The sequence below is a fragment of the Pelecanus crispus genome, chromosome 6 (genome assembly GCF_030463565.1).
Source record: "Pelecanus crispus isolate bPelCri1 chromosome 6, bPelCri1.pri, whole genome shotgun sequence".
In the NCBI taxonomy this organism is placed as follows: Eukaryota; Metazoa; Chordata; class Aves; order Pelecaniformes; family Pelecanidae; genus Pelecanus; species Pelecanus crispus.
This window is the reverse complement of record NC_134648.1, coordinates 44,951,047-44,976,902: the sequence shown is the minus strand read 5'-3', so window position 1 is coordinate 44,976,902 and position 25,856 is coordinate 44,951,047. Positions and strand designations below refer to the sequence as shown.

Genomic DNA, 25,856 nt, shown 5'->3' with positions numbered 1-25,856 from the left:
CCAATCTTATTTACCTTTGTAAGTAATTTCTGAAGCTCACCATTTGGAGCACACTGTTCAAATGGCCTAAATACTACCATTAGATATTTGAATATTGTTACTATAATGGCATTGTATACACTGTCTTAGTTTTTTTTCCATGTACTGATATCAAAAACTTAATCTTTTTTTCAATTGTGAACATTTCTTAGAAATTTTGGAGAACTTTGTGTAACCTTTATAACTATGATTTAAAAAGAAAAGCAAATGCATTAGTATGTTTGCCTTAACTTGTAGACTAATCCAATTATTGTAAAATAAACCATGGAATTGATTTTTCTAAAATTATGCAGACATTGTATCATCTGTAAGCTTAATATTTTCTAGTAAATCAGGTTAATTTAATTAGCCTTTTCTCTATTCATCCTGTAAAGCCATTCAGTAAGTATTGGATTGGTCTGATGCTAAATACTCGCCCAGTAATTTTTCTCTTGCATTCTCAGGTTTATCCATTTGCCTATCCGTTTGTCTGTGACTTTCCTATCAGTGTACTTAAATTGTTTTGAGCTTGGTGGCTGACTCTGCAATTTCTTTGGCAGAAATGCTTTTTAGAGAACTTTGTGGGTTTCTTTCCAGAAAGGGGAAATAAAGTGGCAAAGGGAGTTCAGAAAGTACATAAACTATCAATGAAAGGTAATACTGCCCCACTTTGATACAGAGAAGAAGCTTTGTTTCAGAATACAAAAAGTAAAGGTATACCCAATAAAGGAATACCTGAAAAGGATCTCATTCTGCTAACTGGACATAAAACTTAAGAGCTATGAATCCAGTTTTATTTGTTGTATTGCTTTGTCTCTTTTACTTGAACCATGAAACTTTTCCAAGAGGTGCTGTTCTGTTGTGTAATTTCAGGATGTCATAAAATTAGGCTTTAGTTTAAAATTGCTCTGCACAGTGGGATTGCTGCTTTATATGGGTATGTAGACCTTCAGCGGAGCAGCAGAATTTTGGGTGAACGGGACGTTTGGAGATGGAGATCAATGTAAGTCAATGTCTCTGTGATTACAGACTCCCTGTACTGCCGCACGGAGGTGTGTGTTTTGTTTTGGGTGGTTTTTTTCCTCAAATAGGGTGAATTGCACAGTGTAGTATACTTACCCTGCTGCCTTGCACATCAGAACATCTCAAAGGCAGAGAAGTTTTAGCTGAACATGCTGTTTGCGTTGTGCGTTGAGTTGCGTACGCATAGCCTCAGACTTTGGTTACCGGTGCCCAATGGCTATTAGCAACTCATCTGGTATATAGCTAGTATTTTCCAGCAATGGCTACTACAATAATACTGTGCTGTTCATCTTCCAGATATAACAGGTATAATTCCTAAGGAACTAATCTATAAATAGACTATAAGGGACAAAGATTACGCTGTACATACAGTTAACAAAATTGTAAATATTTTAAGTAGGATGTGGGAACAGTTTTTAGATTAGTCCTCGTTGTTCAGTGTTACTAGCTCATTAAATTTTTTTCAAGCCTCTTGGTATTGGGTGTGTCTCTTAACGCTCTAACCCCTGGCCGTGAAGAAAAATATTTAAAACGTGACCCGAGGACTCGCAGCTCCAAGGGGGAAAAAGGAAGAGCCCTGCCGGGCCGGGCGGGGGGGAGCGGGGGCCGCGGCTCTGCCGGGCTGGGCCCCCGCGGAGCTGCCCGGGAGCCGCTGGGGCCTGGCCGCGGGCCGAGCCGGGAGAGGGCGGCGGCTTCCCGGGCCGGGGCGGCTGGGGCTCGGCCGCCGGAAGCGGGCGGCGCGCCCGGAAGCGGATGAGCGGGCGGGGCGGGGCGGGGCTGGCTGCGGCGGCGGGGCAGCCATGAGCTGCCTGCGGGAGGAGGATGACCCGTACGTGGTGGAGGAGCCCAGCGACGAGGAGCGAGCGCTCAGCAGGTGCGGGAGAGCCCCCGCCGCGGGCGGGCCCGGGGCGGCCTGTCGCTGCCCCGCCGCGGGCGGGCCCGGGGCTGCGGCGCCCCTCCGCTCCCCGCTGTCGCCTGGCGTGCCCTGGCCGCAGCCGCGGAGGCGCGGCGGGGCCCGGCAGGCCCGGGTGCGGGGCTCCGCGGCCGGCGGTGCCCTGCGGTGCGCGGCGCGGCTCCCTCCCGGGCCGGGCGCTAGGCAGGGCCGCGGCCTGCCGCCCCGGGGCTGCAGGGGGGTCGCTTCGCGGCAGCCGCCGCGACTTTCTTCCTTGAACCTGGAGTATTCACATTTCTAAGCCTACAAAGGCCAGGGTGTAACAGATCCCTGCCCTTGCACCACGCCGCAGAGGCGTCGCGGCAGGCCACGGTCACTCAGCTGAAGCCCCGTTGCATTAAAACCAGAGTTTTAACGCCGACAAGCTGGTAAAAGATTTTAATACGTGCATTTCCCATATACACATGAATAAGTTTTACCCAGTGCACCCACACAGTTCAGATGTTCGTTCTCCAAATGACTTGGTCATTGTAAGCTGGTTTTCACAATTAGGTGTGTAATACTTAAATCTTTGTAGCTCAGAAGATGAGGTGGATGTCCTCTTACACGGCACTCCCGACCAGAAGCGGAAGCTGATACGGGAGTGCCTGACTGGCGAGAGCGAGTCTTCCAGTGACGATGAATTCCAAAAGGAGATGGAAGCGGAACTGAACACCACCATGAGGACTATGGAAGGCCAATGGAAATCACCAGAAATGGGTAAATCGCACTTAACACCTGCTTGCGTATGAAATCGTCATTAAGTGGTGTCCAGTTAAGGTGTGAAGTTAAGGTAGTATTCTGTGGCTAGAGGTATGTGTGGTGACAGTCGAGTGCTGTTTGAAGCCTACAGAAAATCTTACAATGGCCAATCGCTTCTGCAGAAATGGTCGCCAGGTGCCCCACTTCAGTGAACCCGTTTCATCTTTTCGAAGACTTGGATTTTGGTGTTTCTGAACTTGTCATTTCCTGCTTTAATATGATTTCTCTTTGTTGGCTCAGTCCCCTTTTTCCCAGTATCTCTATAACTTCTGGTTTAAGTTGTTCTTTCACATGTGTTTAGAAGTTTCTTGAGGAGGTTGCAGTGTCTTGTACTTTGTCTAGTGGCTCCGGCTGCTATCAGCATTTGGAGCCCTTTCTTGAAGAAAGGAGAAGCATGTGGTAGATTGAGATGCCAAATCAGTTTGGGGAAAAAGTCAGGAAAAATATTAAACTCCTTCTCCCTTACTTGCGCATAATTACACGTTACATCAAGTAGTAAAACTGTACTAAAGATATATGTGTTCTGGTGTTTGTGTGCTATGGGTGCAAGAGATGGATTGCTTTGGCATTTGAAGATCATCTGTTCTTTTTACCTATTACAAAACACCTAGTGAAGTGTTCTTAATTTCCTGGAGAATCAGCATAGTATTCACTTCAATGTAGGGACTTGACTCTGCATTGAGCCGGTTTAATAGTTTTATCTGTGTTAGTGGGCAGATCTGATCTGTAGGTTTTAGTTGTGCAATTGAGACAATGTGGCAATAGTTACACCACCACATCCATCCAGTGCAGAATAGGATTTTTGGTACGGACTGGCTGCGACAGATGTACTTGGCAATTCATCTATGTCTTTTTTGAACTTATGTGGCCCTGAAATTTTGGGGGATTTTTTCAGTGAATTTTATTGTAATCAAAGTTTGTAGAACAGTCTGCCACACCTGTATTTCTTTCGCATGACTGAAGATTTATGGAGTGTCTTGAGATTGTGTGGATTATATAGGGCAAAGGCATATTTGATGTGGTGTCCCGTGTGCACAGGGAGTGTAACTTTGGGGAAACTTCCCTTTCAACTGTACCTGAGGTTCATCTCCGAGGGAGTGAGCAGCTTTGCTCTGAGAGTGCATCTGTAAATGAAGTAACACAAGCGATGTGGATGATCAGGATGTGGGAATAAATTGGGAGAGCTGTTACTTAACAGACGCAGAGAAAGCGGAGCGGTTCTGGATAGAGTAACTTGAAAATGAAGGTTTGTTTTGGGCTGTATACTTGTTGTCCTTTTGGTGGGGTGTTCTTACCACTTCTCTCTCTAATTTCACACATAGGTACTTCCTCAAGTACTGGGCAGACTGGACCTGCCACCGCTTCGAAATACTATGATGACATTTACTTTGATTCTGACTCAGAGGATGAAGATAAGATAGGTAAATGGCTGCAGAGAGGAGAGAGGAGGACATCTTTACAGTGGCACTCTCTCAGATCCTGTAGAATCCTCTTGGGGGGGTCAAGCAGCTGTTCTGAAAGCGGCCTTTTGGGGGGAATTACCAGCCTATATCATCTCAATGTAGTTCCCGCAACTTTGTGATGTATCCCAATGTATGTAAGGTGCGTTAATGTTTTGGGGTGGTGCATTTGGAGGAGAGATGAGCTAGACCTTTATGTTTTAGTTTAGATTTATTGCAAGTATGGAAAAGGAAAACTGAAAAAATGATTATTTTGGTTATTTAAGCAGACCATCATCATATGTCTGATGGATGTAACATGCACTTGCACAAATCTTTCCAGTTACACAGGACGTCCGGAAAAACAGAAAGCATCAGCAACGTCAGATTCTTTCCAATGATGAACTGCTATATGACCCAGAAGAAGACAGTCGAGACCAAGAGTGGGTAGACTCACAGAGGAGGGGGTAAGAGACCATAAATATTTGAATTGTAGGATGCTTAACATAAAATGAAAAATTTAAATGAAAATAGTGAATAGGGAGAAAAAGCCTATGCTGTCAAGTCTATGTAATGAAAATGTAATTTTTTTTTAGAATTTACAGCATAGAAATTTAAAAGCCTGTAAAATTTTTATGAGTGTGTAATGGAAGTTGAGTCTTCAGAATGACACAATTCTAAAACTTGCAATTTTTTAAAATCAAAACTTCCTAGTTTGGTAAGTCAGTTTTGTCTGTAGATCTCATCTAAACAACCATATTGTGGATGAAAGGGTTGTAAGATTTGCTAATTTCAGTTTTTCATGCCCTATGATACTTGGATTGCTAAATTAATACCCGTTCCTGCTAAATATTGTATTTATGATTTTGGAAAACTCTGAATTTAGCAAGCCACAAAATGTTCAGATAAAATAGGAACAGCACAAAGCTGCTTTACTGAGAGTTTTTTGATGGATGAAGTAGAAAAATGGTTGCTGCAGCAGAAGTAAAATTCTCCATGTAAATCTATTTAAAAGGATAACATTAATGTATGTTGCCTGCGAGATTGCACTTGAGACAACTGCCTCATCAGAGGGGAGGGTCATTAGGCACAAATTCTCATGCTAGATGTATTTGTTTCACCAAATAAGAACCTTCTGTACAAAGTAAATTAAGATACTGGTATGTGTTTTTTCCCCCCAGGGTATTTATTTTGAATTAGTGAAAAAGGTGTACAGAAGGAGACAAATATTTATTGGTGTATTTTAATACAAAAAAAGTTTGGAGGTTGAATTGACATATCCGACAACAAGGGCACGTAATTTCACTTTTTGTCTCTCCTTCATCCTTTCTTGAATTGGTAGGTACCGTAATCAAAGAAGAGTGCCGCTGCAGCACCAGACAAAACCTTCAGCTGTTCCAAATAGTGATGCTGTTTTGAATTGCCCTGCTTGCATGACAACATTATGCCTGGACTGTCAGAGGTAATTGGTGAACAATAAGGGGTCTTTTTGGAACGTTTTTTGGTCAGTTGTATTTTTAGTGTATTCAATTTGATCAGTTGATTTTATCAAGTCTGCCTTGCGAGGTGGAGCTAATAAAAGAGAAGGTAGGTGTATGTGAATTTAGAGGTGAAAGCTAGTTTGCAGGAATGATGATTAGCTTAACCTGCAACATGGAGATGAGGAAGAACAGGGTAGCACTTTAGTGGAGAAGGCAAACTATAAAAAAAACATTTCATGGAGACTAAACAAGAAACTCAGAGTGAGTTGTGGGTGGTAAGTTTTTTTTTTAAAAAAAATATGTTGGCTTGATGTTTAGAGGCATAGAATTATTACAGGTTAACTATTATTTTTGTGTGAAAGTGCCTTGTTTAGGGGAGGATTAAGCAAAATCAAGATAGTGTATTCTTACTTGGTTTAAGTTTTAGCAGTTGTGATTTTGAGTATAGTTACATTAAAAAGTGCCTGGAAAGCATTTAGGTGAGAATTGTAGTGTGTTTTGCAGCTCTCCACTATCTGACTGCACTGGAAACCTAGTTAGTACTGCTAACTGGTGCTAAGGAGAGGGCTCTTGAACTGGGAATAAAGGAGAAAGAAATCTTGTGAAATGAGGAATAAACTACCTCTCATTTATTGAGTACTTTTGGTGATTGAGGATGAAATTGCACAGCAGCCTAAAATCATCTAAGTACTGGGTGCTGTTTCTCACTGTCTTTGCTGGCTGTGGTATTCCTTGACCCTGTTCTATAGTTAAGTATTTCAGTTTGCTAAGCTGACAGAAAATTGTCTGGTTTTATTGTCAGACTGGTCTTCTGTGGTTTGAATAAACCGAGATAGCTCAGCACAGAATTATACAAGCAGTAAAGCCAGCAGAAGTTGAGATGGGACTTGTGCAGCCACCTGTTATGTTGGTTTAGGCTGCTGTAAAACTGCAGCCTGAGGGACACTGTGTTGAATTGAATTGAACTGCAGCCCCGAATTTTGCTATGTGCTCCAGCTATACAGTTGTTACACTGATGACATCTGAAAATACATCTTTTATTATAGACATGCTTTTTCAAGTGTGATATATCAGTGTTTGTTGTTTATAAATAAGGAATTTCAGGCTTGCAAGACATTTTAGGATATAAATACCAGTATTTTAGTCATTTGCACTCGCAACTTCATGATCTTTTGGCTGTCATCAGCTATACGTAGCAATGCACAATTCTGTAGTATCAATACCATTATACTCTGGGGTGTTTATTTCGGCCAGAACCAGTGTGTTTTTAAAAGCACCTTAAAAACAAGACAGATGGCTACAATTTTTTTTTTTAATGATTTTTGTAGTTGTGACTTTTGTTGCTTTTATAAAACTTCATTATTTATTTGGCTTTCAGCCCTTTGGCATGGTACTTCCTATCTTTAATCCCATTTCCAGTGACAATAACCAATTTCTTGGAAGCAGAGTTTTACCAATGGTATGACTTGCATTTTCTCCCCTTCTCCATAGACATGAATCTTACAAAACACAATATAGAGCAATGTTTGTGATGAACTGCATTGTTAACAAAGAGGAAATTCTGAAATACAGAAAGAAGCTAAAGAAAAGAAGTAAGAAAATGAAGTACAGCAAAGAAAGTACCTCTGTACAATCAAATCAAGAAGAGGAGGAAGTGTATCATCCAGTATTATGTACTGAATGCTCAACTGAAGTGGCAGTAATGGATAAAGATGAAGTTTTTCACTTCTTCAATGTTCTAGCCAGCCACAGCTAATGTGCAGAAGCAGGGGGAAAAAAATCCTGCACTGTTTAAGACTGTGTGAAGTATCAGAAATGCAGGCATGGTAGCCTTTTTTAAGTATGGTCTTTTAAATGCACATTTGCATCAGAGAACTTTATAACAGTTGGATTTTTGCAAAGTTTTTGAAAGGAATACAGTGCATTTGAGAGCAGTATTCTTTCACACTGTCAGGTGGTTGCACCATTGAGGATTTAAAATTTTGTAAATATAATGTAAGATCTGTGTATTATGATCATTCCCTGTATATATACTGTCCATTATCTCAATATGTATTAGAACTGCTGCTTAGAATAAATACAGTGTAGTAACTGGTTCTCCATAGCTGCATTGGTCATTTCTATGGCATGTGGTAAACAGCTCTCAGTGGGGATGTTGCGCTTCTTTAGGCTGGTATTCTTGGTAAATTTACACACAGGTAGGTTTCATAAAGAAGGAATTATTATATTTGGATTTTTGGCCCATTAAGATCTCAAAAATGGAAATTTTTATTTATGCAGAGTGGAAGATTAGCTTATATTGAGTTTGCTGGCATGGATCATTCCGGCATGGATCGTTTAAATCAACGTATTAATGCTTAGTAATACAGTTTTTAATGTAACTACGTATATGAAGAAAGTAGTGGACTTTTTTTCTATTGTCCTTTTTCCTTATGATGACACTTTAAGAGGAGATTTATGGTCGGATCTATGACCATAGAGCTAGTTTGTATGCTTTTTCTGTTTCTTTAGTACATTTACAGCTTTTTTATGGAAGCATAAAGAGCTTCTGCTACTTGATATTTAGACTTCTTGCTTAGTCTATGAAGCCACTGCAATGTTAACAATGGATCCTTTTCTCTCTTCCTCCAGGCATGCTCCCAAGAGGTGAACTCTTGTTTTTTATTAGTAACGTCTCCTCTTTATAGCCTGATATTTTTTAACACTTCGCTTTGAACAAGGGTCTGTCTGAAATCCCATCTTTATGCTTTTTCTTTGAATAGTACTAGGAATAATTTGTTATATGTGCTTTGAGGAACTGTCAGAAATATTTAACTTAGGAGGTAGGAACCTGAAGAACATACTTCTTTTGTGCCTTAGATTATAATAAAATCTTGTGACTCTTTGGTTACCTTTTGTAGTCCCTGGTGCTGTGTTCAACTAGTCTACACACACTCATTCTACACAGTGTTATGCGAGATGAGGAAGAAAAAAATACATTGGTTCTTCTGTTAGGATTACATGAGGAGAAGACTGACTTCCTATTTTCAAGTCAGCAGAAACTTAACCTCTGCTTGATGAAGTAGACGACTGTTGAGGCAGCTGCTGACCACTGGGTTGGCTAGTACGCTACGCCTTCCTCTGCACGTGCAACCTGCCACCAAAATTGAGCCATACTTGTTTTGAGGCTTGGGATCTGCCTGAGGTGAGATCTCAATTCCGTCTTCGCTACCTACAGTCAGACTGATCAGTGGAGTGCCTGACTTGCATATTGATAGCTGTGGGATCATCTGAAGTGGGATAAATTGGTACTGTGTGCCATAAGGCAGGCGGTGCATATGGAAAACTTTGCACCTACGAAGAATTGTTTCTTCTTAGCACAAGTGTGGAGGAGCAGATGTGGTAGACGATATAGTCTGTGCTGTAGGGCACGCTGGCCTCGAGGTAGCTGTCCTCACATTCCAGGTGAGGCTGAGGGCTCTGTGTAGCGCCAGGTTAAGGGTCTTTGCACTGAGCTACTGGAAACATGAGCATGCAGGAATGTAGTTCAAGGGCTCAAGTGTCGATGCGGGTGGCAGGAGGAACAAGAGGTGATGGCAGTCCCTAATCAGGAGTAGAATGGAGCTGGCAGAGGAGGGGGAACTCTATACAGAGGGATATTGTCAGTTTTCTTAAGGGGCTAACTAGCAAAAAAACTGTCTCATGAGTATACACCATACTGAAGGTGTAAGGGGCCTGGGCACCACCTGGTGAGTTAGGGCAGATGTAGCAGGAGATTTTGAAGCTGGCATGTCTCAACATTACCGTTCCTCTCATCTTGGGTACTTCCTTGCCGCTGCTTCTCACTATCACTTGAATTGCAGAGCTGCTGCTTAGGAAGCGTTGGAGCAGGCAGGACTGGGACTCGTTTGCCCCATACTGATAATGTTCTTGCAGCTTTGAATGGGAGTAATGCTTTAGTTGGCGCTGAATACCCCACTTGTCCTTGAACTTTGTACATGTTGATACAGAAAGGAAGCTTTCACGATTACCACCACTTTTTCAAGCAACAACACCGATACAAGATGACTCCAGCAGCAATTGCAACAAGCAACAGTGGTCTTGGATAGAGACAACAGCTCCTGTAGCCAGTTATGTGGGGGTATTAATCATGTGAATGCTCTCATTTCTTCTTCTTGTGCTGAAATAAATCTGCATAGATAAAGTGCATCTAAACATCTTCTGGTTTAATTAAATCCCTCTTCAGATTCTGTCACACAAGCTAGTACCGTATTCAGTTTTCTCTGTCAGCTGGTTTTCTTTTCCGCAGTTCTCTCCTGCTGCTGTAGTCGTGTTTTGCCGCTGTGTAAATAACTTGTATGTGCATCCTCCTGTGACTGTATTTCCGTGGTCTTCATCGTACTAATAGCAGAGGTGAAGGTAGGGGCGGGGTGGTTGCAAGAACAGAATCACACTGCTCAGTGACATAATTGCAAATTGATTTACCAAGCAGGCTTGAGACCAGTTTCTCATCTATGGTGTGCATGTGCTCGGCGTGTGAGGTCCTGGCTGGTGGCCTGGCCCTGGTGCCGTGGTTGCACCTCATGCTCCGCTTAGTCATGGTGCCCGATTGCCTCCTACGTCCCCTTCCAGCACTTTCAACTAGTGCCTTCTCAACCAGACTGCCACTGCCAGTGCGCTTTCTAATCGTGCAGTCCCAAGCCAATCTCTGGGAATTTCTCCTTTTCTAAGGCCAATTAGCACTCAGGGCAGGGGTGTCCCACACCCTCTGGTGTGTGGCCCCATGTGCCTTAGGGAAGTGCAAAGTTAGGAACAGTTTCAGTAAACGGTTGCTCTATTGCCTCTTTATTTTTCCCATTCATACGCCATTAATCTAGTCCGAGTTGGCCGATGTTCAGGTCTCGTTTATCTGAGCCGTGTTTCTGGGTGGGCTTCACCCTCTGACAACTGAAGACGCTTTAGGCTCCTGCAGAGCATTTTTACTGTACTTCCCGTGGGCCCTGCCGAGAACAGCCTTCGGGTCTTCCGTAATTCCCAGAACATCAATTTCGATTAAACAGGATGACAGAAAATAGGCTGCCATCTCCTCGGTGTGACTCAGACCGGCAGTCTACTCCGAGTTCACGGTCAGCCATGTCACTGATGGGAGGCAGGCGGGCAGGCGCTGCTGGATTTCACCGTTCCGCGGGGTGCGACAGCCTCGCCGTGCCCCGGCAGCCAGCGCCGGACGGAGCTTGGCCCTGGCGCTGACTGTGGCTCTGGCTGTGGCCCTGGCCCTGGCTCTGGCTGTGGGTCTTGGCTGTGGCTGTGGCCCTGGCCCTGGCTCTGGCTGTGGGTCTTGGCTGTGGCTGTGGCCCTGGCCCTGGCTCTGGCTGTGGCCCTGGCCCTGGCCCTGGCCCTGGCCCTGGCTCTGGCTCTGGCTGCGCAGCGCTGCGTGTCTCAGGCCCGCAGGCCTCACCGCCTCCATTTCGAGGGGCAGCGGCCGCGGGGCGGGGCCGGGCCGGGCCCGGCGGCGGGAGGGGCGGCGGGCGGTCCCCGCGCTCCTCCCGCCCCCCGCCTCCGCTGGGCCGGGGCCGGGCGCAGGGCCGTTGGCGGGCGGGGAGAGCGCCGGGAGCGCCATGGTGCTGGGCTCGGCCTGGAAACAGATGTCGTGGCTGTACTACCAGTACCTGCTGGTCACCGCGCTCTACATGCTGGAGCCCTGGGAGCGCACCGTCTTCAGTATCCTTCTGCCGGCCGGAGCCCGCCCGCCGGGCCTGGCGGGGGGGGGGGCGTCTGTGTGCGCGGCGCTGGGGGCCGGGGGCCGGGGGCTGCCCTCCTCCTGCTCGGCGGCGGCTCCGGGGCCGCCCCGAGGGCCGCGGGGCGGGCGTGGCGGCCCCGCCGGCCGTGCCGCCGCCTCCCCGGCGGGCGCGGTGCCGGGCGGGCGACCCGGTGCCGGGGAAGCGCCTGGGCCGTGGGCGCGCTGAGGGCGGCTGGCCGCCGGCGGGGCTTTCTGGGGGGCGAGGCGCGGCGGGCGGAGCCCCGGGCCGGGCCGGGGGGAGCGGCGCGGGGCCGGGCCGCGGCGGGGGGCAGAGGAGCGGCAGCCTCCGCCCGGCACCGGGGCTTGTCCCCTCCCGGCAGGCAGGGACTAAAGCTCCTCGCCTTCGCAGGCTCACACGCTGCCCAGGTTGGGGAATGACCCTCCCGCCGGCGTTCCGCCTCCAGTCGCCGGGCGTCTGGCACTCGAGTCCATTTCTCCTCGGGCATAAGTTTGTATCTGGAAGTTGCTTCTCCTTTCGTTTTTCTTCTGTAGAGTTAGGGTGGTTCTTTGCCCTGTCTTTTGCACTAAAATCTTAAGGTTTGTGTTAAGGACAGGTGTCTTGCGTGAGTTCTTTCGTATTTTTGCCTAGTGGAAAGTAAATGTGCGCGCTGCAAAACCTTGACGTTTGCGCGCTGCTTTGTCACATGATTTTTATTAAATGAGTATTTAATCCTCGAGCTGGTAAGTTTGCTTGGCTCTTTTGGGGTGGAAGAACTTGATAGATGCTAATTTGAAGGCATCTGCATAAAGGCTATTTATAGGTTTGCTCCTTTACCCAGCCCTTTCATACAGGCAGTATATTCTCAAGTGCTGTTATGGCATCACAAGTGTTTTCCTCTTAAGCATGGCTGTTTTGATCTTGACTTAAAATGTTGTTTCATGTGAGTGACCCTGGGCCATCTCCAATTAATGTTGAGAGGCAAAGAGACAAATTACCAAAACATCAACAAAGAGAAGGGTATAAGTAGTAGCAAGAAGCTGCTTTTGCTGAGATACTGGTCAATTTTGTAAAGGAACTCGCTTTTGTTATATGAAAGTGGTTGCCCAACTTACAGCGCTCAGACTTTTTTTTTTTCCTCTGTAAAGTCAGTCAAAGTGGAGATAACTTACTATTTCTCCTTAACTGAGTACAGTTGTTTAGGTAGGGGTTCTTACTTTCAAAATACTGTGTTCCTTGCTAACATATCTTCCTCCTTTTATGCCATCTCTGTGTCACTGAGGAAACTTCATCTTTGCTTTCGTTGCAATTATATTAGTCATAAGTATTTTTTTTTCTTTTGTGTTAACCATGCAGCTTTTAAACTTGTGCAAAATATTTAAGTAAATCAAAGTGTGTGTGTATGTTTACTTTTATAAAATACTTGTATTGCAGTGGAGTAATTGCCACTGAACTTACAAGTGTCACAAGTATCGCTTGCCGTCTCGGGTCAGCAAAACTGTGTTTTGTCCTCAGACTGGATGCTTTCTCTGTAGGTGGGCCAGGTCTGCTGGGTGCTGTACAGATGCAGTGCAGACACAGCAGCCTTGGGAGTTAATGGTGTGTGGCTCTGCTGTGTGTCTTGCTGCTGCTGCTTGTGCTCCAGAATCAGAAGTGAGCACTGATACGGAAATGTGGATTTATGAGTTGACCTTCATTTTAGTATCTCGTACTGTAGAGTCTTCTGGGACTAAAAATACACCAAGAAGCTAGTATGCTCTAATAAGCGTAGCTAATACCGCTGCTCTGCCACGGGGAAATCGGTCATAGAGCATTTGTTACATGTGTGCTGTGGTGACTTGATTTCTCAAAGATGCAGAGCATGCGCAGCTCCTCTGGTTTCACCTGTGGAAACAGAGTCCACTGTTATCACGCTTGTTAATCTCCAGCGCTTTTTATAGTGTTTCTGTCTAGGCTTACTGAATCTCTGCAGGTCGTTGGATGAAACCAACAGGTTATTATAAATTTAGAGTACTTCTTTTGAATTTCTGAAACATTAAACTTCGAATGGCATAATCTTTCAGTAAGCTAATGCCATAATTTCTGTAGATAAAGCTTTGTGAACCCCAGAGCTCGACAAAGGTCCGGTTGTACGTATACGTTATAAGCTGTCATCTCACTTCTCTATATAAGTTTTACAAAAGGTCCCTGTTAGGAATGAGCTAATAAAGTGGTCTTCTTAAGACTGTTCAGCAGATAGCTTCATGTGAAGTTTGTTGTGCAATGTCATCTGCTATAGTAAAGTACTAGTGAGTATCTGTTTGTTTAAATACATAAGTTGACTCCAAGCCGTTGCTGATGCTCTGAGGCTTTGTGAGTGAAGTAGTTAGAAAGGTGCATGTCACAGTGTTACTTGTCCTTTTTGTTCCTCCTGCGGTTTCTATTTCTGAAGTAGTGTCAAACACCACATAAATTGAGCTGCTTGCTCAGGAGGAAGGGTCGGAGCGTGACATGCAGATGGAGAAATGAACAAAGTAATGTAGTGACTTAAAGCACAGAGGACACTGGCAGCTGGAAATGGACTTGAGGTTGTCTGACTTTATTACGCTAACAGTACAACTTTCATATCAAATGTATTTTGTGCATCATGAATTAGATCTATTAGGTCATACTATTCCGAGAAGTTGAGGTCACCATTTAATGCTGTCTACTTAAAAATGAGTAATTCATCCACAAATTAAGAACTCTTATTGAGTACAGCTACTCATATTATTGTGGTTTTGTTTTGGTTTGTTTTTTTGTGATGGTTGACTTTTTTCTGCTTGGCCGAATGGGGCTGGCTTCTGCAAGACTTGCTACACCTGGGAAGATGCATGTAAAAACTTGTGTATTCTCAGGGCCCATCTTCTGTTCCTCCATCACCCTTCACACACTTTGGCCTGTCCTCTTGTCTCTGTGACAAGGCAGTGGATAACTTGCAAGGCATCCTTCCATAATTCAGTTAATCGCTCCTACCAGTGTTCTGGTTTTCAGTGTTCAGTCAGTTCTTCCTGCAGCTGTAATTGCTGAATGCAGCTGTGCCCATCTGATTTAAAAATGTAATGTTATAATATAGTTATCAGGAAAGTTTTCATGCTATAGTTATGTGATGTCTAATGCACTTTCTATTTCAAATGATTTTTTCCTCAACTGTAATTCAGATTCCATGCTAGTTTCCATTGTTGGAATGGCACTGTACACGGGCTATGTGTTCATGCCTCAGCACATCATGGCAATATTGCACTATTTTGAAATTGTGCAGTGATGAAGAACGTATTTTCAAGAAGTAATCAGGCTCTGAAATCTGGTCTGCAAAGAAGAATGAACCTCTTAGTTTTAACAAGACTTCTACCGATGTCAGAAAGACACAGTTACGACTCTGAAGACTAGGAAACGAGATATGTAGAGCAGGGACGTGAGATGTCCCCTATGTTGTGTTCATTCCTTTTAATTTTACAAGATATGCCCTTGTATAGTAGTTTTGTCTACTTTAACATTGTGATTGTACTTTGATATCAGTATTTTCTTAACTTTGTGACAGTTTCAATATTGCACTGTGAAAGCTTTTCTTAATTGTAATTTTGAGTAAATCTTAATTGCCTTCTATTTTTAATCAGAAAGTCATCTTATTAAATGGGGCTTAAAGCTTTTGCTATTGTATGGTATGTATTTGCCTGGATATTTCTATTAATGCGTTTTGTAAGAAAATACATCTAGATTCATATTAGAGACATGGATATATTCATGTAACGCTATTTACAAAAGTTAGTTTGTATGACTGAACTCAGGTGTACTGTTTGCTGTCCAAACTTTGTTCAACAGTATATTTGTGCGGATCACCTAAATTTGGAATTAGCAATTATTTCAAGTTTCTGTATTCCACCTGGAGGAGGAGGGGCAGGGGAGATGAGGCATTTAGATGGAGGGAAGACCGCATTCATTATGTTTGGAGTAGTGCTCTGGTTCTGGGCTTTATCTAGTGGCAGGGGAAAAGGACTTTTCTTTACTGGCACAGGTCCACATAAGGCTTTGGGATAGCACTTTAAATCAACCCTGTTTTTCTAGCTACCAATTCAACTGTACTTTTACAATTGTGTATTATGTTCCAATGTTTATGGTTTCTGCTAACTTTCACTCAACAGTGTGACTATGTCTAGGTTTTAAAGGGGTTTTCTATTGCTGCTAGTGTTCCAAACATGTTCTCGCTACAAACGACCAAAACGTAGGGGTTTAAATGGACTTGAGTTACAACTACAGCAATAAGTAGCTGAATACTTGGCTGAAGTCCTGTCTTTTTTTTTATAGGGATTTTTTTCAGTTTTGTATTCTGAAATGTAAGATGGCGACAACTTTCCTAAGTGGAGGATTTTTTTTTGTTGTTTAAAAAATAAAAGTTTAAAAGCAGAGCTTCGATGCAAAATTTTCTTCGAGAAGTTAATGTGTTTCTGAATGTTGCTTGTTCTTTTCAGAACTTCCCAAAAGGTGAAAAATGATACTTGACCAAAGAATTGTGATTTTTTTTTTTTAATGGCCCAGTAATAATAGGTACTGTTACATCTTTTATGCAACTTCTGTTGAAATGGGGAACTATACCCAAGTTGTACAACTAAATTGTTGTCTTTCAGGTTTATTTGGATTTGTCAAATGCACACTCATGAGAAAAGAGGTTTTTTTCCCCCTATATTTAAGAACTTCAAGTGTATCTGATTAAAAATGCCGTTGTCTTGGAGCTATAAACAGTGGGCATTAAACTTCTTGGGTGAACCCTAGCTTTACTGAAGCTGGTAAGAGTCTCCCACTAAATTAGTGCCTTTGCTTAGTAAAAACTGGCTATCTAAACATGGGTAGGTTTTGGGGTAGTTTTTGTTTTGGTTTTTTTAATGTATCCAGAGTTGTATGTGAGTATTTGAAATATATATGGAGATAATAAGTTAACATACTCTTTTTGAAGTAATGTAGCATGAATTCCTGCTGTCTGGATTAAATCGGTGCTGGATGTTTCTTTGTGAACTACTACCATGACTGATACACATCTACTGCTGAGAAGGGGTTTTAGTTGTTTGGGGGGTGGAAGCCCTTCTGTGCAGTGGAACTAGGAATGTTAAACATGATTTTTAATTGTGAAAGGTTTTATAAAAGGGCTTTGATATACTGACTGTTATTAGCTATCTGCTTTTTGTTGGGGGGCAAAAAAAAAAGGTAACCATAATCTCTAATCGCTTGTGGTACATTGGAGTGGGCTTGATCGATATCATACGTGAAATCAATTTGCTAATTTGCATACAGTCTTTTTCAGCATTTCTTTTTTTATTTATACATCAAGAATCTTGTAGTCTTGCACTGTTCTTTTAGATTCCAGATACTTTGTTAAAAGATGGAATAGTTTCATTAATAAAATACTGTGTGTAGAGTTTGAATTTCTAGAAGAAAGTTTCTGCAATGTGTCCTTTTCATGCAGTGAAGAGATGGTTCAAGGGGTGATAATTATGAAGCAGAGTAAGTTTTCTTTTTTAAAGTAAGGGTATTGGTAAGGATTTAATTAATAATTAAATTTGAATAATAAATGAATCGTAAGACTATCAAGCTGTTTTCCCACTGCAGCCTGCTTTATTGTCATGTTAGTTGGGGGATCATATCCTTATAACTAAGCTTTTTCTGTGTAAGCTGGAGGCCGAAAGCAACTTAAATACCATTTGGAGGCAGCTGGTCAATTACGCTTCTGTTCAAAAAGGGTGATAATAATTGAGCCATCAACTGGAAAAAACAATTGTGAGAAATGAGAAGAGAAATCTGAGTCCTGCAAGTGGCTTTATGTTAGTCTTTTAATACTAATAGCTCTTGGGGTTTGGATTGAGTAATCAGAAATAAGTGTTTAAAGATGCATTAACTGTGTTATAGCACAACTGATAATACCAGCTCCATCAGCCATCCCCTGCCTGAGGCTGGCAAAAGGTGTGGCTGGGGCATCCCGCCCGGGTGGGATGACTTGCTGTGCTGGTCGCTCTGGCAGGAGCCCGCGTAGCCTGCGGCCGTGGTGGCTTCCAGAGCCAGCTCTGCAAGAGGCACCTTGGCTGACATGAGGGCTGGGTGCTGTAGAAATAATAATTAAAATCCTTTGCAGCAGGAGCTCCATAACCAAGAGAGGAAATCGAGGCATAGTATTGCAGAAAGTCGGTCTGGAGCCAGAAACGGATCCAGGACGTGTGTGTATATATATGTCCTGAATCAGTTATATTTACATATATATACACTGTTTGTTTCTTTTTTTATATATATGTGCGCATATATATAAAAAAATAAAAAAGCCCTGTTCATTTCTTGTCAGAAGGTATTACGTAGCAATTAGTTTGGAGACAGAGGCTGTGGGTTGGTTGGCTGTTGGTTTTTTTTCTGGTTTCTTAACAGGTTTCTTAACACTAGAGACTTTCTTGGCAAAATTTAGCAAGAAAACCATTTGTGGATTTGTGTAAATATTCAATATTGGAAAGAAATAGGTGTGAAAGGAGCATAGCACTGTGAAGTTCAATCTTGTGTGATAGATGTGCATTGTATTACTGCCAGTGGGTGCAACTGGTATGATGGGAAGCATTGCCCTGTTCCATTCAGGTGCAGTAATGACGTGCGCGTTGTAAATACTGAAGAAGGGGTACTTGCTGTTAGCTAACAACAAATAAAGGTTATATTGAGGTGAAGAGGCACAACTTGAAAAGATCTGATGGCCATGGGATTAGTGGGCTGTGCACAAAGCTGTGGAGACAGCAGCCATCCTCTGAAATACCAGAGCAGCATAACTCTGGAGCTGGGACCCCAGTAAAGGTTTTTGGTGCCAGAAGTTCCTTTCACCTGCTAATTTGCTAATTTGTTTTCTACAACTGCTATTGTAGAAATGCAGTTTCTTCCCCTGTTGCTGACATGTTATTCTGACACCAGTGCGGGGTGTGTTGTTTTTTTTTTTTTTTTTTAAAAGACAAAAGCATGAAGCTCTCCATGTGGTTTGCATTGTTTCTCTGATCTGCTAGGTCAGCCTTAAAGGGTAGTCATCACCGAGCACAATAGCTGCTGTCTCTTCTGCCTTCTGTTTGTGTAATGATGGTTTAAGGAGAAAATCTGGCATCATTGTCCAGAGCTGGATCAAACTTCCTTTGCCTGTAATGGGGGGAGATGAAATTCTAGATTAGAAATATCTCAGCATGGGATTTCAGCAGAAACCCCTCTGCTTTTCTTAACCTTCATGTTCATCACAAGATCCTTAAACCATCTGAAGTGTCACGGCATGATTGAAGACCAAGAAATTATGACCATCCACTCTCCTTGAGAGTTTGGCTGGATAAGAGCTGAATAGGCCTTGATGTAAACCCGATTCCAATGCTGATCTGATTTATAAAGTACTATTAAAGTTGAGCTTTTCTTTTCTACAGTAATTTTGCAATGGCAGCAGGTGACTATCTCAAATGTTGCAAGTACTGACAGTTAAATAAATTGGGGAATGCCATTATGCAATACCTTATCACTAAATGTTTAACACAATGTACAAAAGCTGGGAGGCAGCCTTGGCTGAAAGTCAGCCTGTGCCAAGGTTGTGCTGCTGGTGCACCTCTTTACAGTGCTCTGTGGATTCAGTGAGCCATCCAGCATGTATGCTTAACAGAATTTGGCTTATTTGTGGGTGGAGTTCTTGTTGTATTAAAAAAAAAAAAATCCCCCAAACCAAACTAACTTGAAGGCACTGCCTAGCACTTTATTTTATAGGTAGTACTGCTTATTTTAATAGTGAATAAGATGATGATGTACATGTACAATTTATAAGCTGCATCTGTTTATGGATCAGGTATTTAGACCTTATCATATGGATATACAGAAGTATGCTATATTTTTTAAGGAGCCCTGTCAAATATCAGAGAGTCTTGGTTTACACTTACAACAGTTCCCTACGTTTTGCTGTTGCTAAACGTATGTGGTACCAGAAGCTTATAACTCCTTGTCATTTTGGAGTCTGTTAAAGAGATCCCACTTTCCTGTGTGGAGAAGACCCTCTGTTAATGGCATTCGTCATTCTGGAGGAATTTTTAAAAGAGTTACAGTAATTCTAATCTAAAATTGGTTCATTATGAGAAATCACAGGGAGGGTGTGTACAGTGGGATTGATATCAAAGAAGAGAGGCTGGAGAGAGGTTTGAGTTTGGCCAAGCAACAGGATGAACGGAGGGGTGAAGATTCTTTTACAAAGCCTCTGGTTGCTGTGAAACTTTAGCAAAATGGGTTTTTCTAACGTTTTGAAAAATGTAGGAGTTGTTTCCCTGAACAGAAAGTGTAACCTTGTTTTCAAACTGAAGCTGATAATTGTGCTAAACCCCAAAACTTCCTAGACAAAAGAAAGTAAACATAAATTTCATGTAAATATAACAGTTACCAAGATAGGAGCCTTACATTACAGAAAAGTTGGTTTAGGGGGTGATAATACTGCCCTGGTAATACCAGTGCATATTTAGACTGTGTGGTTGGAATGTGTGGACCCGTGGTTTCACCTGGGTTGGAGATCCTTCATGCCTTAAAGGCACCTGCTAGCACTGGTAGGATGTCACGGTGATTTATTTATTTATTCAAAGGTTTGGGGTGATGGTGTTGGGATTAGAGGCTGAATAATCATCCTAAAGGCTTTACTGTTCTATATTCTGTTACATAAGCAGATGTTTTGATGAAATAAACTGATGGAAAACCCTGTGGCCTCGACACCCGTCTTAAGCTAGACAGATAATCGTGGAGCAGTAATCGCTAAATTGGATATGGCATGTGCCTGTTGCAGACAGATAATCAGTGGAGCCGTAATCTCTAAACCGGATATAGGACGTGCCAGCTGCAGCTACAAACCAAACATAAGAATCTCAAAAAAGACGGTGTGTCTGTGCAGGGAGTAGCTGTCCTCTGTTGGTGATCATGGTGGTGATCTGTCATAGCCTGTTACTGGCTAAAATGCGCTTTTATAGGTTAGCAGAAGACTCTTTTTTTTTTTTTTCTTTTTTTTTTTTTTGGTCTTTTGTTGCTCTTTCTTAACCTGGAAGGGTGTGTGCTGTGTACAATATCAATCTTGTCACAGCAATAAGTTTCGTTAGGCTGGATTACGTTGAGGGTGTTCTAACAGTGAAAAGTTGACTGATTTTGTAGGTGGCTCTTCTAGTCTTCATTGCTTGAGTTTTGGAAATGAAGCATATGATTAATAAACAGGTTACTACTATCTTCCCACAAAAAATGAATCATAGTATTTATTTTCTTTAATCCTGTTAAAGAGGTTATCCAGATAATGTTTCAGGAAGAAGCCCAAGATTCAATTTATAGTTGCAGCTGGTTGCTTTCTCATTAAAACTGACAGTTCTTGGATGTGAATCTTCGTAAGCCTGAATGTTCCTGTACAAGCCTCCTGCTCTAAGATCTATCTGATAGTTGGAACTAACAGATGATCAACACTTCACTAATATTCATATGGTTACAACATCATGTCTGATGCGTCTGGTTTTTATTCATGCTCATATCTGCAGGTGGAATTGTCTTGGCATATCTTGCATTTTGTGCTCCCTGCAGTTTGAGACGGAGAGCATATTTCACAATGACAAGAAGACGTACTACATAGCCCCCAAGAAAATTTTTTTGGAGAAAAATTGTCTTGGCAATGATTGATCTTATTTATCTTTGCTTGTTTTGGGTCTACCTAGGGAGAAAAACTAAGTATTTATGATCACGTAAGAATTTAAACCAAAAATCCTCTGGCCAATGTTTGTGTTCCTTTCCTGCTTCCGTAATGATTAGCTGTTGTCCTCTCTTCCAGTTGGATTGTTTTTCCTTCAAGCTGTTCTTGCTTCGTATACTTCAAAAAGCAAGAAGTGATGCCTCAGAATGTGTTTTTCAGTGTTGATATTGAATACACACTGGTAAGGTTATGAAATTCTGGAAGACATATTTGCATAATATTCTTGCTGGCATAATAGGACTGTGCTATCAGATTGTCTGAGGAGTTATCCAAAGGTATGCTTGGACAGAATTTGAGTATCTAGTTACAGGTGCCAGACTCATGACAGCTTGTTCTTTTGCTTACGTTATGTTACTGGCTCAAAACTAACATTTGGGAGAAAGCCCCCTGTATTGCATCCCAGCACCCAAAAAATTTATATGCTTGGGTAATACTTGCTGAATTTTAATCAGAATTAGCAGATAGTTCCCAAATTTGGGATTGAATTCGTAGGGGACTATATGAAATTATTTCTTGGTCATTAGCCTTGTTTCAAAACAACATCTTCAAAACCCCTCCTCTGTGGTCGTAGGGTGTTCCAGTAGGCTAGATAAAACAGTAGGGCTCAGATCAAAGTGACTGAGGATAAAATGCGCAGTCTGTCTTAGACCACAGAAACAGAGACCATATTTAGATGGTCTGCTGAATTCCTGGTATCTAATCAAATGGAAAGGTGGGCTCCTCTGGAACGTGATCAAGGGGCTATCTATACCCAGAGAACAGGAGACAAGGTCTGTGGAAGTGAGGCTTTCTGGGTCAGGACGCAGCTGCAGGGTATGCCTGCACCATGCGATGGTGCCTAATGATGAGATCCAAAAGTACCCTGCAGAAGGGCTTGTGCAACTTCTCTGCATTTCCTTGGAAAGAGAGTTATGTTCAGCCATGCTTATGTTGAAAAGATTGAAAGTGTTTGTGAGGAATCCTGAACAAGCTGAAGCACGCAGAGATGCAAACTCTGATCTCTGTGCTGTGCTGCATAGCGTGATGTGGACAGCCTTTAGACATCTGCGTGACATCTTGATTTTCAATACTGTTTCTGCTAAATGTGATGAGTACATGTGTGCGCAAACGTTCTGTCTTGTGCCTTTTGAAAATCATAAGGGTTGTTCAGATGAGTGGCAGGCATAGTTCAAGCCTTTCATTCCTTCTTCTTTGGTGACTGCAATCTGGGCAGCAGATGCTACGCTGATTGGTGGTCTCTGAGTTGATTGATGATGGTAATATTTATTCCTTTTAAAGCCAACATATATGCATCCCATGATATACTAGTGTCATGGATGTCTTTACCTGCTGCAAGAGGCAGTCCCCTTGGGAAAACCTCTTTTGCCTGATACTTCAGCAACATGTGAACTCTTCATACAGCTACTGATAAACCCTTTTCATTGTGCATTAGAGTGGTTTCTACCACTATATACTTTCTCAGATAGTTTCAGGCCTAGATTAGAAGGACAGTAGACGCAAGAGAGAACATGGATAGGAGAAACAAAAATTGATCCGTGTCCATTTTGTTTCACCTGGTGAGTTACCACCTGCGTTTTGATAGTTGGAGACTGGAGTTACCAAGGATGAAGCCCTGCATTACAACAGCAAAGGAAAACAAAACATGGAAAGTAACACTGATGATGCTGTGGTGAGGGCCTGCTGTGACCTCCTGCCTATGAGGGTGAGGAGGGTGAATTTTTTTTGCAAAAGGCTTACTTACATAAGCAAGGTGCTTGCTAGTGAACTAGAAGGCCAAAAAAGAGCACACAAGAAGTGGGAAGAAGTAAGGGCATGCTACAAAGGAGATGTGTAAAAGCATTGCTTAGACAACTACATTGCCATATATGGTTAAATGACTTGTTATGTGGATGGGGGCAGTGGTGGATGTTCTTGTACCTTGACTTTAGAATGGCTTTTGACGCAATCTCTCACAGCGTTTTCATCTGGACCAGAGGAAGTATGAGCAAAGTGAATGGACTGTTTGATGGTTTGAACTGGCTGGATTGCTGGACTCAAACCAGTTGCTTGATGTTAATTTGTAAGGTGGTTAGAAGTGGAGTACTCTATAAAGTGATACTGGGACCAATGTTTAGTATCTTTATAGCTGACCCTGATAATCAGACAATATTATTCTATGAGGGAGTTAATATGCTGAAAGATAGAGCCTTGGTTCAGGATTTGGCTAACAGAAACATCATGCAGTTTGACAAGGAGAAGCGCCAATTTCTGCACCTGATGCAGAGTAACGCCATGCAGCTTTGCTGAGAGAACACCTGGGAGTTACAATGGCATGTGCTGAATGTGAGCTGACAGTGAGTTCACAACACAAATAAGTCAGCCTGTATGCTAGGCTACAGTAGGAGAACGGCCACCAGATCAAGGGAAATGATTATCATAGAATCATAGAATGCTTTGGGTTGGAAGGGACCTTTAGAGGTCATCTAGCCCAACCCCCCTGCAGGGAGCAGGGACAGCTTTAACCAGATCAGGTTGCTCAGAGCCCCGTCCAACCTGACCTTGAATGTTGCCAGGGATGGGGCCTCTACCACCTCTCTGGGCAACCTGTGCCAGTGCTTCACCACCCTCATTGTAAAAAATGTCTTTCTTATGTCTAGTCTAAATCTATTGTTCTTTAGTGTAAATCCATTATTCCTTGTCCTGTCACAACAGGCCTTGCTAAAAAGATTGTCACCATCTTTCCTATAGGCCCACTTTAAGTACTGAAAGGTCGCAATAAGGTCTCCTCGCAGCCTTCTCTTCTCCAAGCTGAACAACCCCAACTCTCTCAGCCTGGCCTCATAGGAGAGGTGCTCCAGCCCTCGGATCATTTTTGTGTCCCTCCTCTGGACCCGCTCCAACAGGTCCATGTCCTTCCTGTGCTGAGGGCCCCAGAGCTGGACGCAGTGCTCCAGGTGAGGTCTCACCAGAGCAGAGTAGAGGGGCAGAATCACCTCCCTCGACCTGCTGGCCATCTTCATGCTGCTATCCTCTTCATGCTGTTGAAGATGCAGCTGTGATACTGTGCCTGGTTTTGGGCTCTTTAGTTTCTCACCATCCTGGAACCAGAGAGGGTCCAGAAGAGGCTACAAAGATGGTTAGGAGTTAGGAGTGGGTTTCCTAGAGAGGTTGTGAAACATCTGTCCTTGAAGGTTTTCAAGACTCGGCTGGACAAAGCCATGACTAACCTGACTGGAACTAGTGCTGGCAATAGTCCTGCTTTCAGTGGGAGGTTAGGCTAGGTGATTTCCAGAAGTCCTGTCAAACCAACTTTTCTGTTGTTCTTTAAAGACTAAGGCAAAAGTCAGGTGACGGAGCAATACCAAAAAGTTCACGTGGATCATAACAGCAACTGAAGCAGTAGGCATTAGGAGAATTATACAGATCCCAAAATGTTAGAAACTCATAGGATGACAAAGTGAAAATATAAGGAAGGTGCTGAGATGACAGTGGTGACGTGGTTCCAAGATGATCTTTACAGTAACACTGTATTTCCCTCAATGCTGCTATTGGTCAATAAAAATTCATAGTTAGTGAGACTGAAGCCAACAGAATGGAAAGCACTATCGTCTGAGTTTGAAATGAGACAAAGAATCAGGAGAGGCATGCACTGCAATATTTTGGAAGTCTGTTTCCTATAAAACTGAGCAGCTTGTGGGCTAAGCAGAATTATTTACCTTCTCATGAGCTCTGGGTGTCTTGTGGACTTGCCCTGTACTTTGTTGTTGTTGGTACAACATTAAAGTGCCTTTTTTTTTTCTTTTTTTTTTTTGCCTTGGAGTACATGTCCTGAGTTGTCTTCTGGGCTCAAAGGTTGATTCATCTTTATCCACATCCTGGGACTTTTGTATTTGAGACTTAACATGTCATAGTCATGAATGACTCTGCTGTTAAGAAATCAAAATGTCTCATCTCCATTTTCTGTAAAGTATTGGTTCTGGAAGAGAACAGAAAGAAGAATCTAATTTCCACTAATTCAGTTTGAGGCTGTTCCCTGTGGAACTTGAAAATAGCTTAATTCTGGGAGCTGATTGTTCTCATGAAAGGCCTGAAACTGTAAACCAGAGAAAATAAGCCTGTTTTTGCAGTCAGTATTTATGCAGGTGCTTTTCCTTCCCTTTTGGTTATTATAGAATTGCTGTTGATGTTCTTTTGTGAATTCCCGAACGATGTGTAGTTAAGAAAAATTGTTAAAAAGGAATGCTTTGTTGTCTCCCACTCCTGGATCATCATCAACAAGAAAAAAAGCACTTTGTAAAGAACTTTTTTTTTTTTATATAGATGTGAGAACACTTACCAAGTGCCACTTAGGAGCCTTCGGTCAGAGCCTAGACCTTTATTTTGTGTCCTTTTCCAGTAGTTGAAAAGGATGGGAGGGTGCTTCTGCTCATCACCCTGAGGTGATTTTTAGCTTGTTTGGACTATAAAGGCTCTGAGATCTCAGCAAAAATGAGGATCCGTGTAACTTGCATTTCTCTTATCACTATGTCCAGTTTAAAGGGTAAATAATGGTGTTATGTAGCTAAAATGCAGTCATACGATCACTCACCTGGGTGAACCCAGCTTCCAGTCCCTGCTTTCACATCCAAATGAATTTGGTATTAAGGAGACTGTAGCTTTCCTTGTTAGCACATGTCCAGACTAGGTATCCCTTGATCTGCACTATATGTTTGGCCCCCAGTGCATTAGCTTCCAGCTTTTCTTTAC

At 42.8% G+C, this 25,856-nt stretch overlaps 2 protein-coding genes across 2 annotated transcripts; both read left to right on the top strand.

Moving 5' to 3' along the window:
- Positions 1-1,839: 1,839 nt before the first annotated feature.
- On the top strand, positions 1,840-8,019 carry EAPP (E2F associated phosphoprotein). The gene is made up of 6 exons (XM_075712993.1): positions 1,840-1,915; positions 2,511-2,692; positions 4,057-4,155; positions 4,517-4,640; positions 5,516-5,635; positions 7,146-8,019. Exons 1-6 carry the CDS (start codon positions 1,842-1,844, stop codon positions 7,408-7,410), a joined length of 864 nt encoding a protein of 287 aa, XP_075569108.1. The 5' UTR covers positions 1,840-1,841; the 3' UTR covers positions 7,411-8,019.
- A 3,223-nt stretch (positions 8,020-11,242) lies between these two features.
- On the top strand, positions 11,243-16,842 carry SPTSSA (serine palmitoyltransferase small subunit A). The gene is made up of 2 exons (XM_075712553.1): positions 11,243-11,354; positions 14,551-16,842. Exons 1-2 carry the CDS (start codon positions 11,252-11,254, stop codon positions 14,652-14,654), a joined length of 207 nt encoding a protein of 68 aa, XP_075568668.1. The 5' UTR covers positions 11,243-11,251; the 3' UTR covers positions 14,655-16,842.
- The last annotated feature ends 9,014 nt before the right edge of the window (positions 16,843-25,856 follow it).

Coding starts and splice junctions, on each gene's coding strand:
- SPTSSA (XM_075712553.1), top strand. CDS start 11,252: ATGGTGCTGGGCTCGGCCTGGAAACAGATGTCGTGGCTGTACTACCAG. Junction 11,355..14,550: donor CTGGGAGCGCACCGTCTTCA/GTATCCTTCTGC, acceptor ACTGTAATTCAG/ATTCCATGCTAGTTTCCATT.
- EAPP (XM_075712993.1), top strand. CDS start 1,842: ATGAGCTGCCTGCGGGAGGAGGATGACCCGTACGTGGTGGAGGAGCCC. Junction 2,693..4,056: donor ATGGAAATCACCAGAAATGG/GTAAATCGCACT, acceptor TTTCACACATAG/GTACTTCCTCAAGTACTGGG. Junction 4,156..4,516: donor AGAGGATGAAGATAAGATAG/GTAAATGGCTGC, acceptor AAATCTTTCCAG/TTACACAGGACGTCCGGAAA.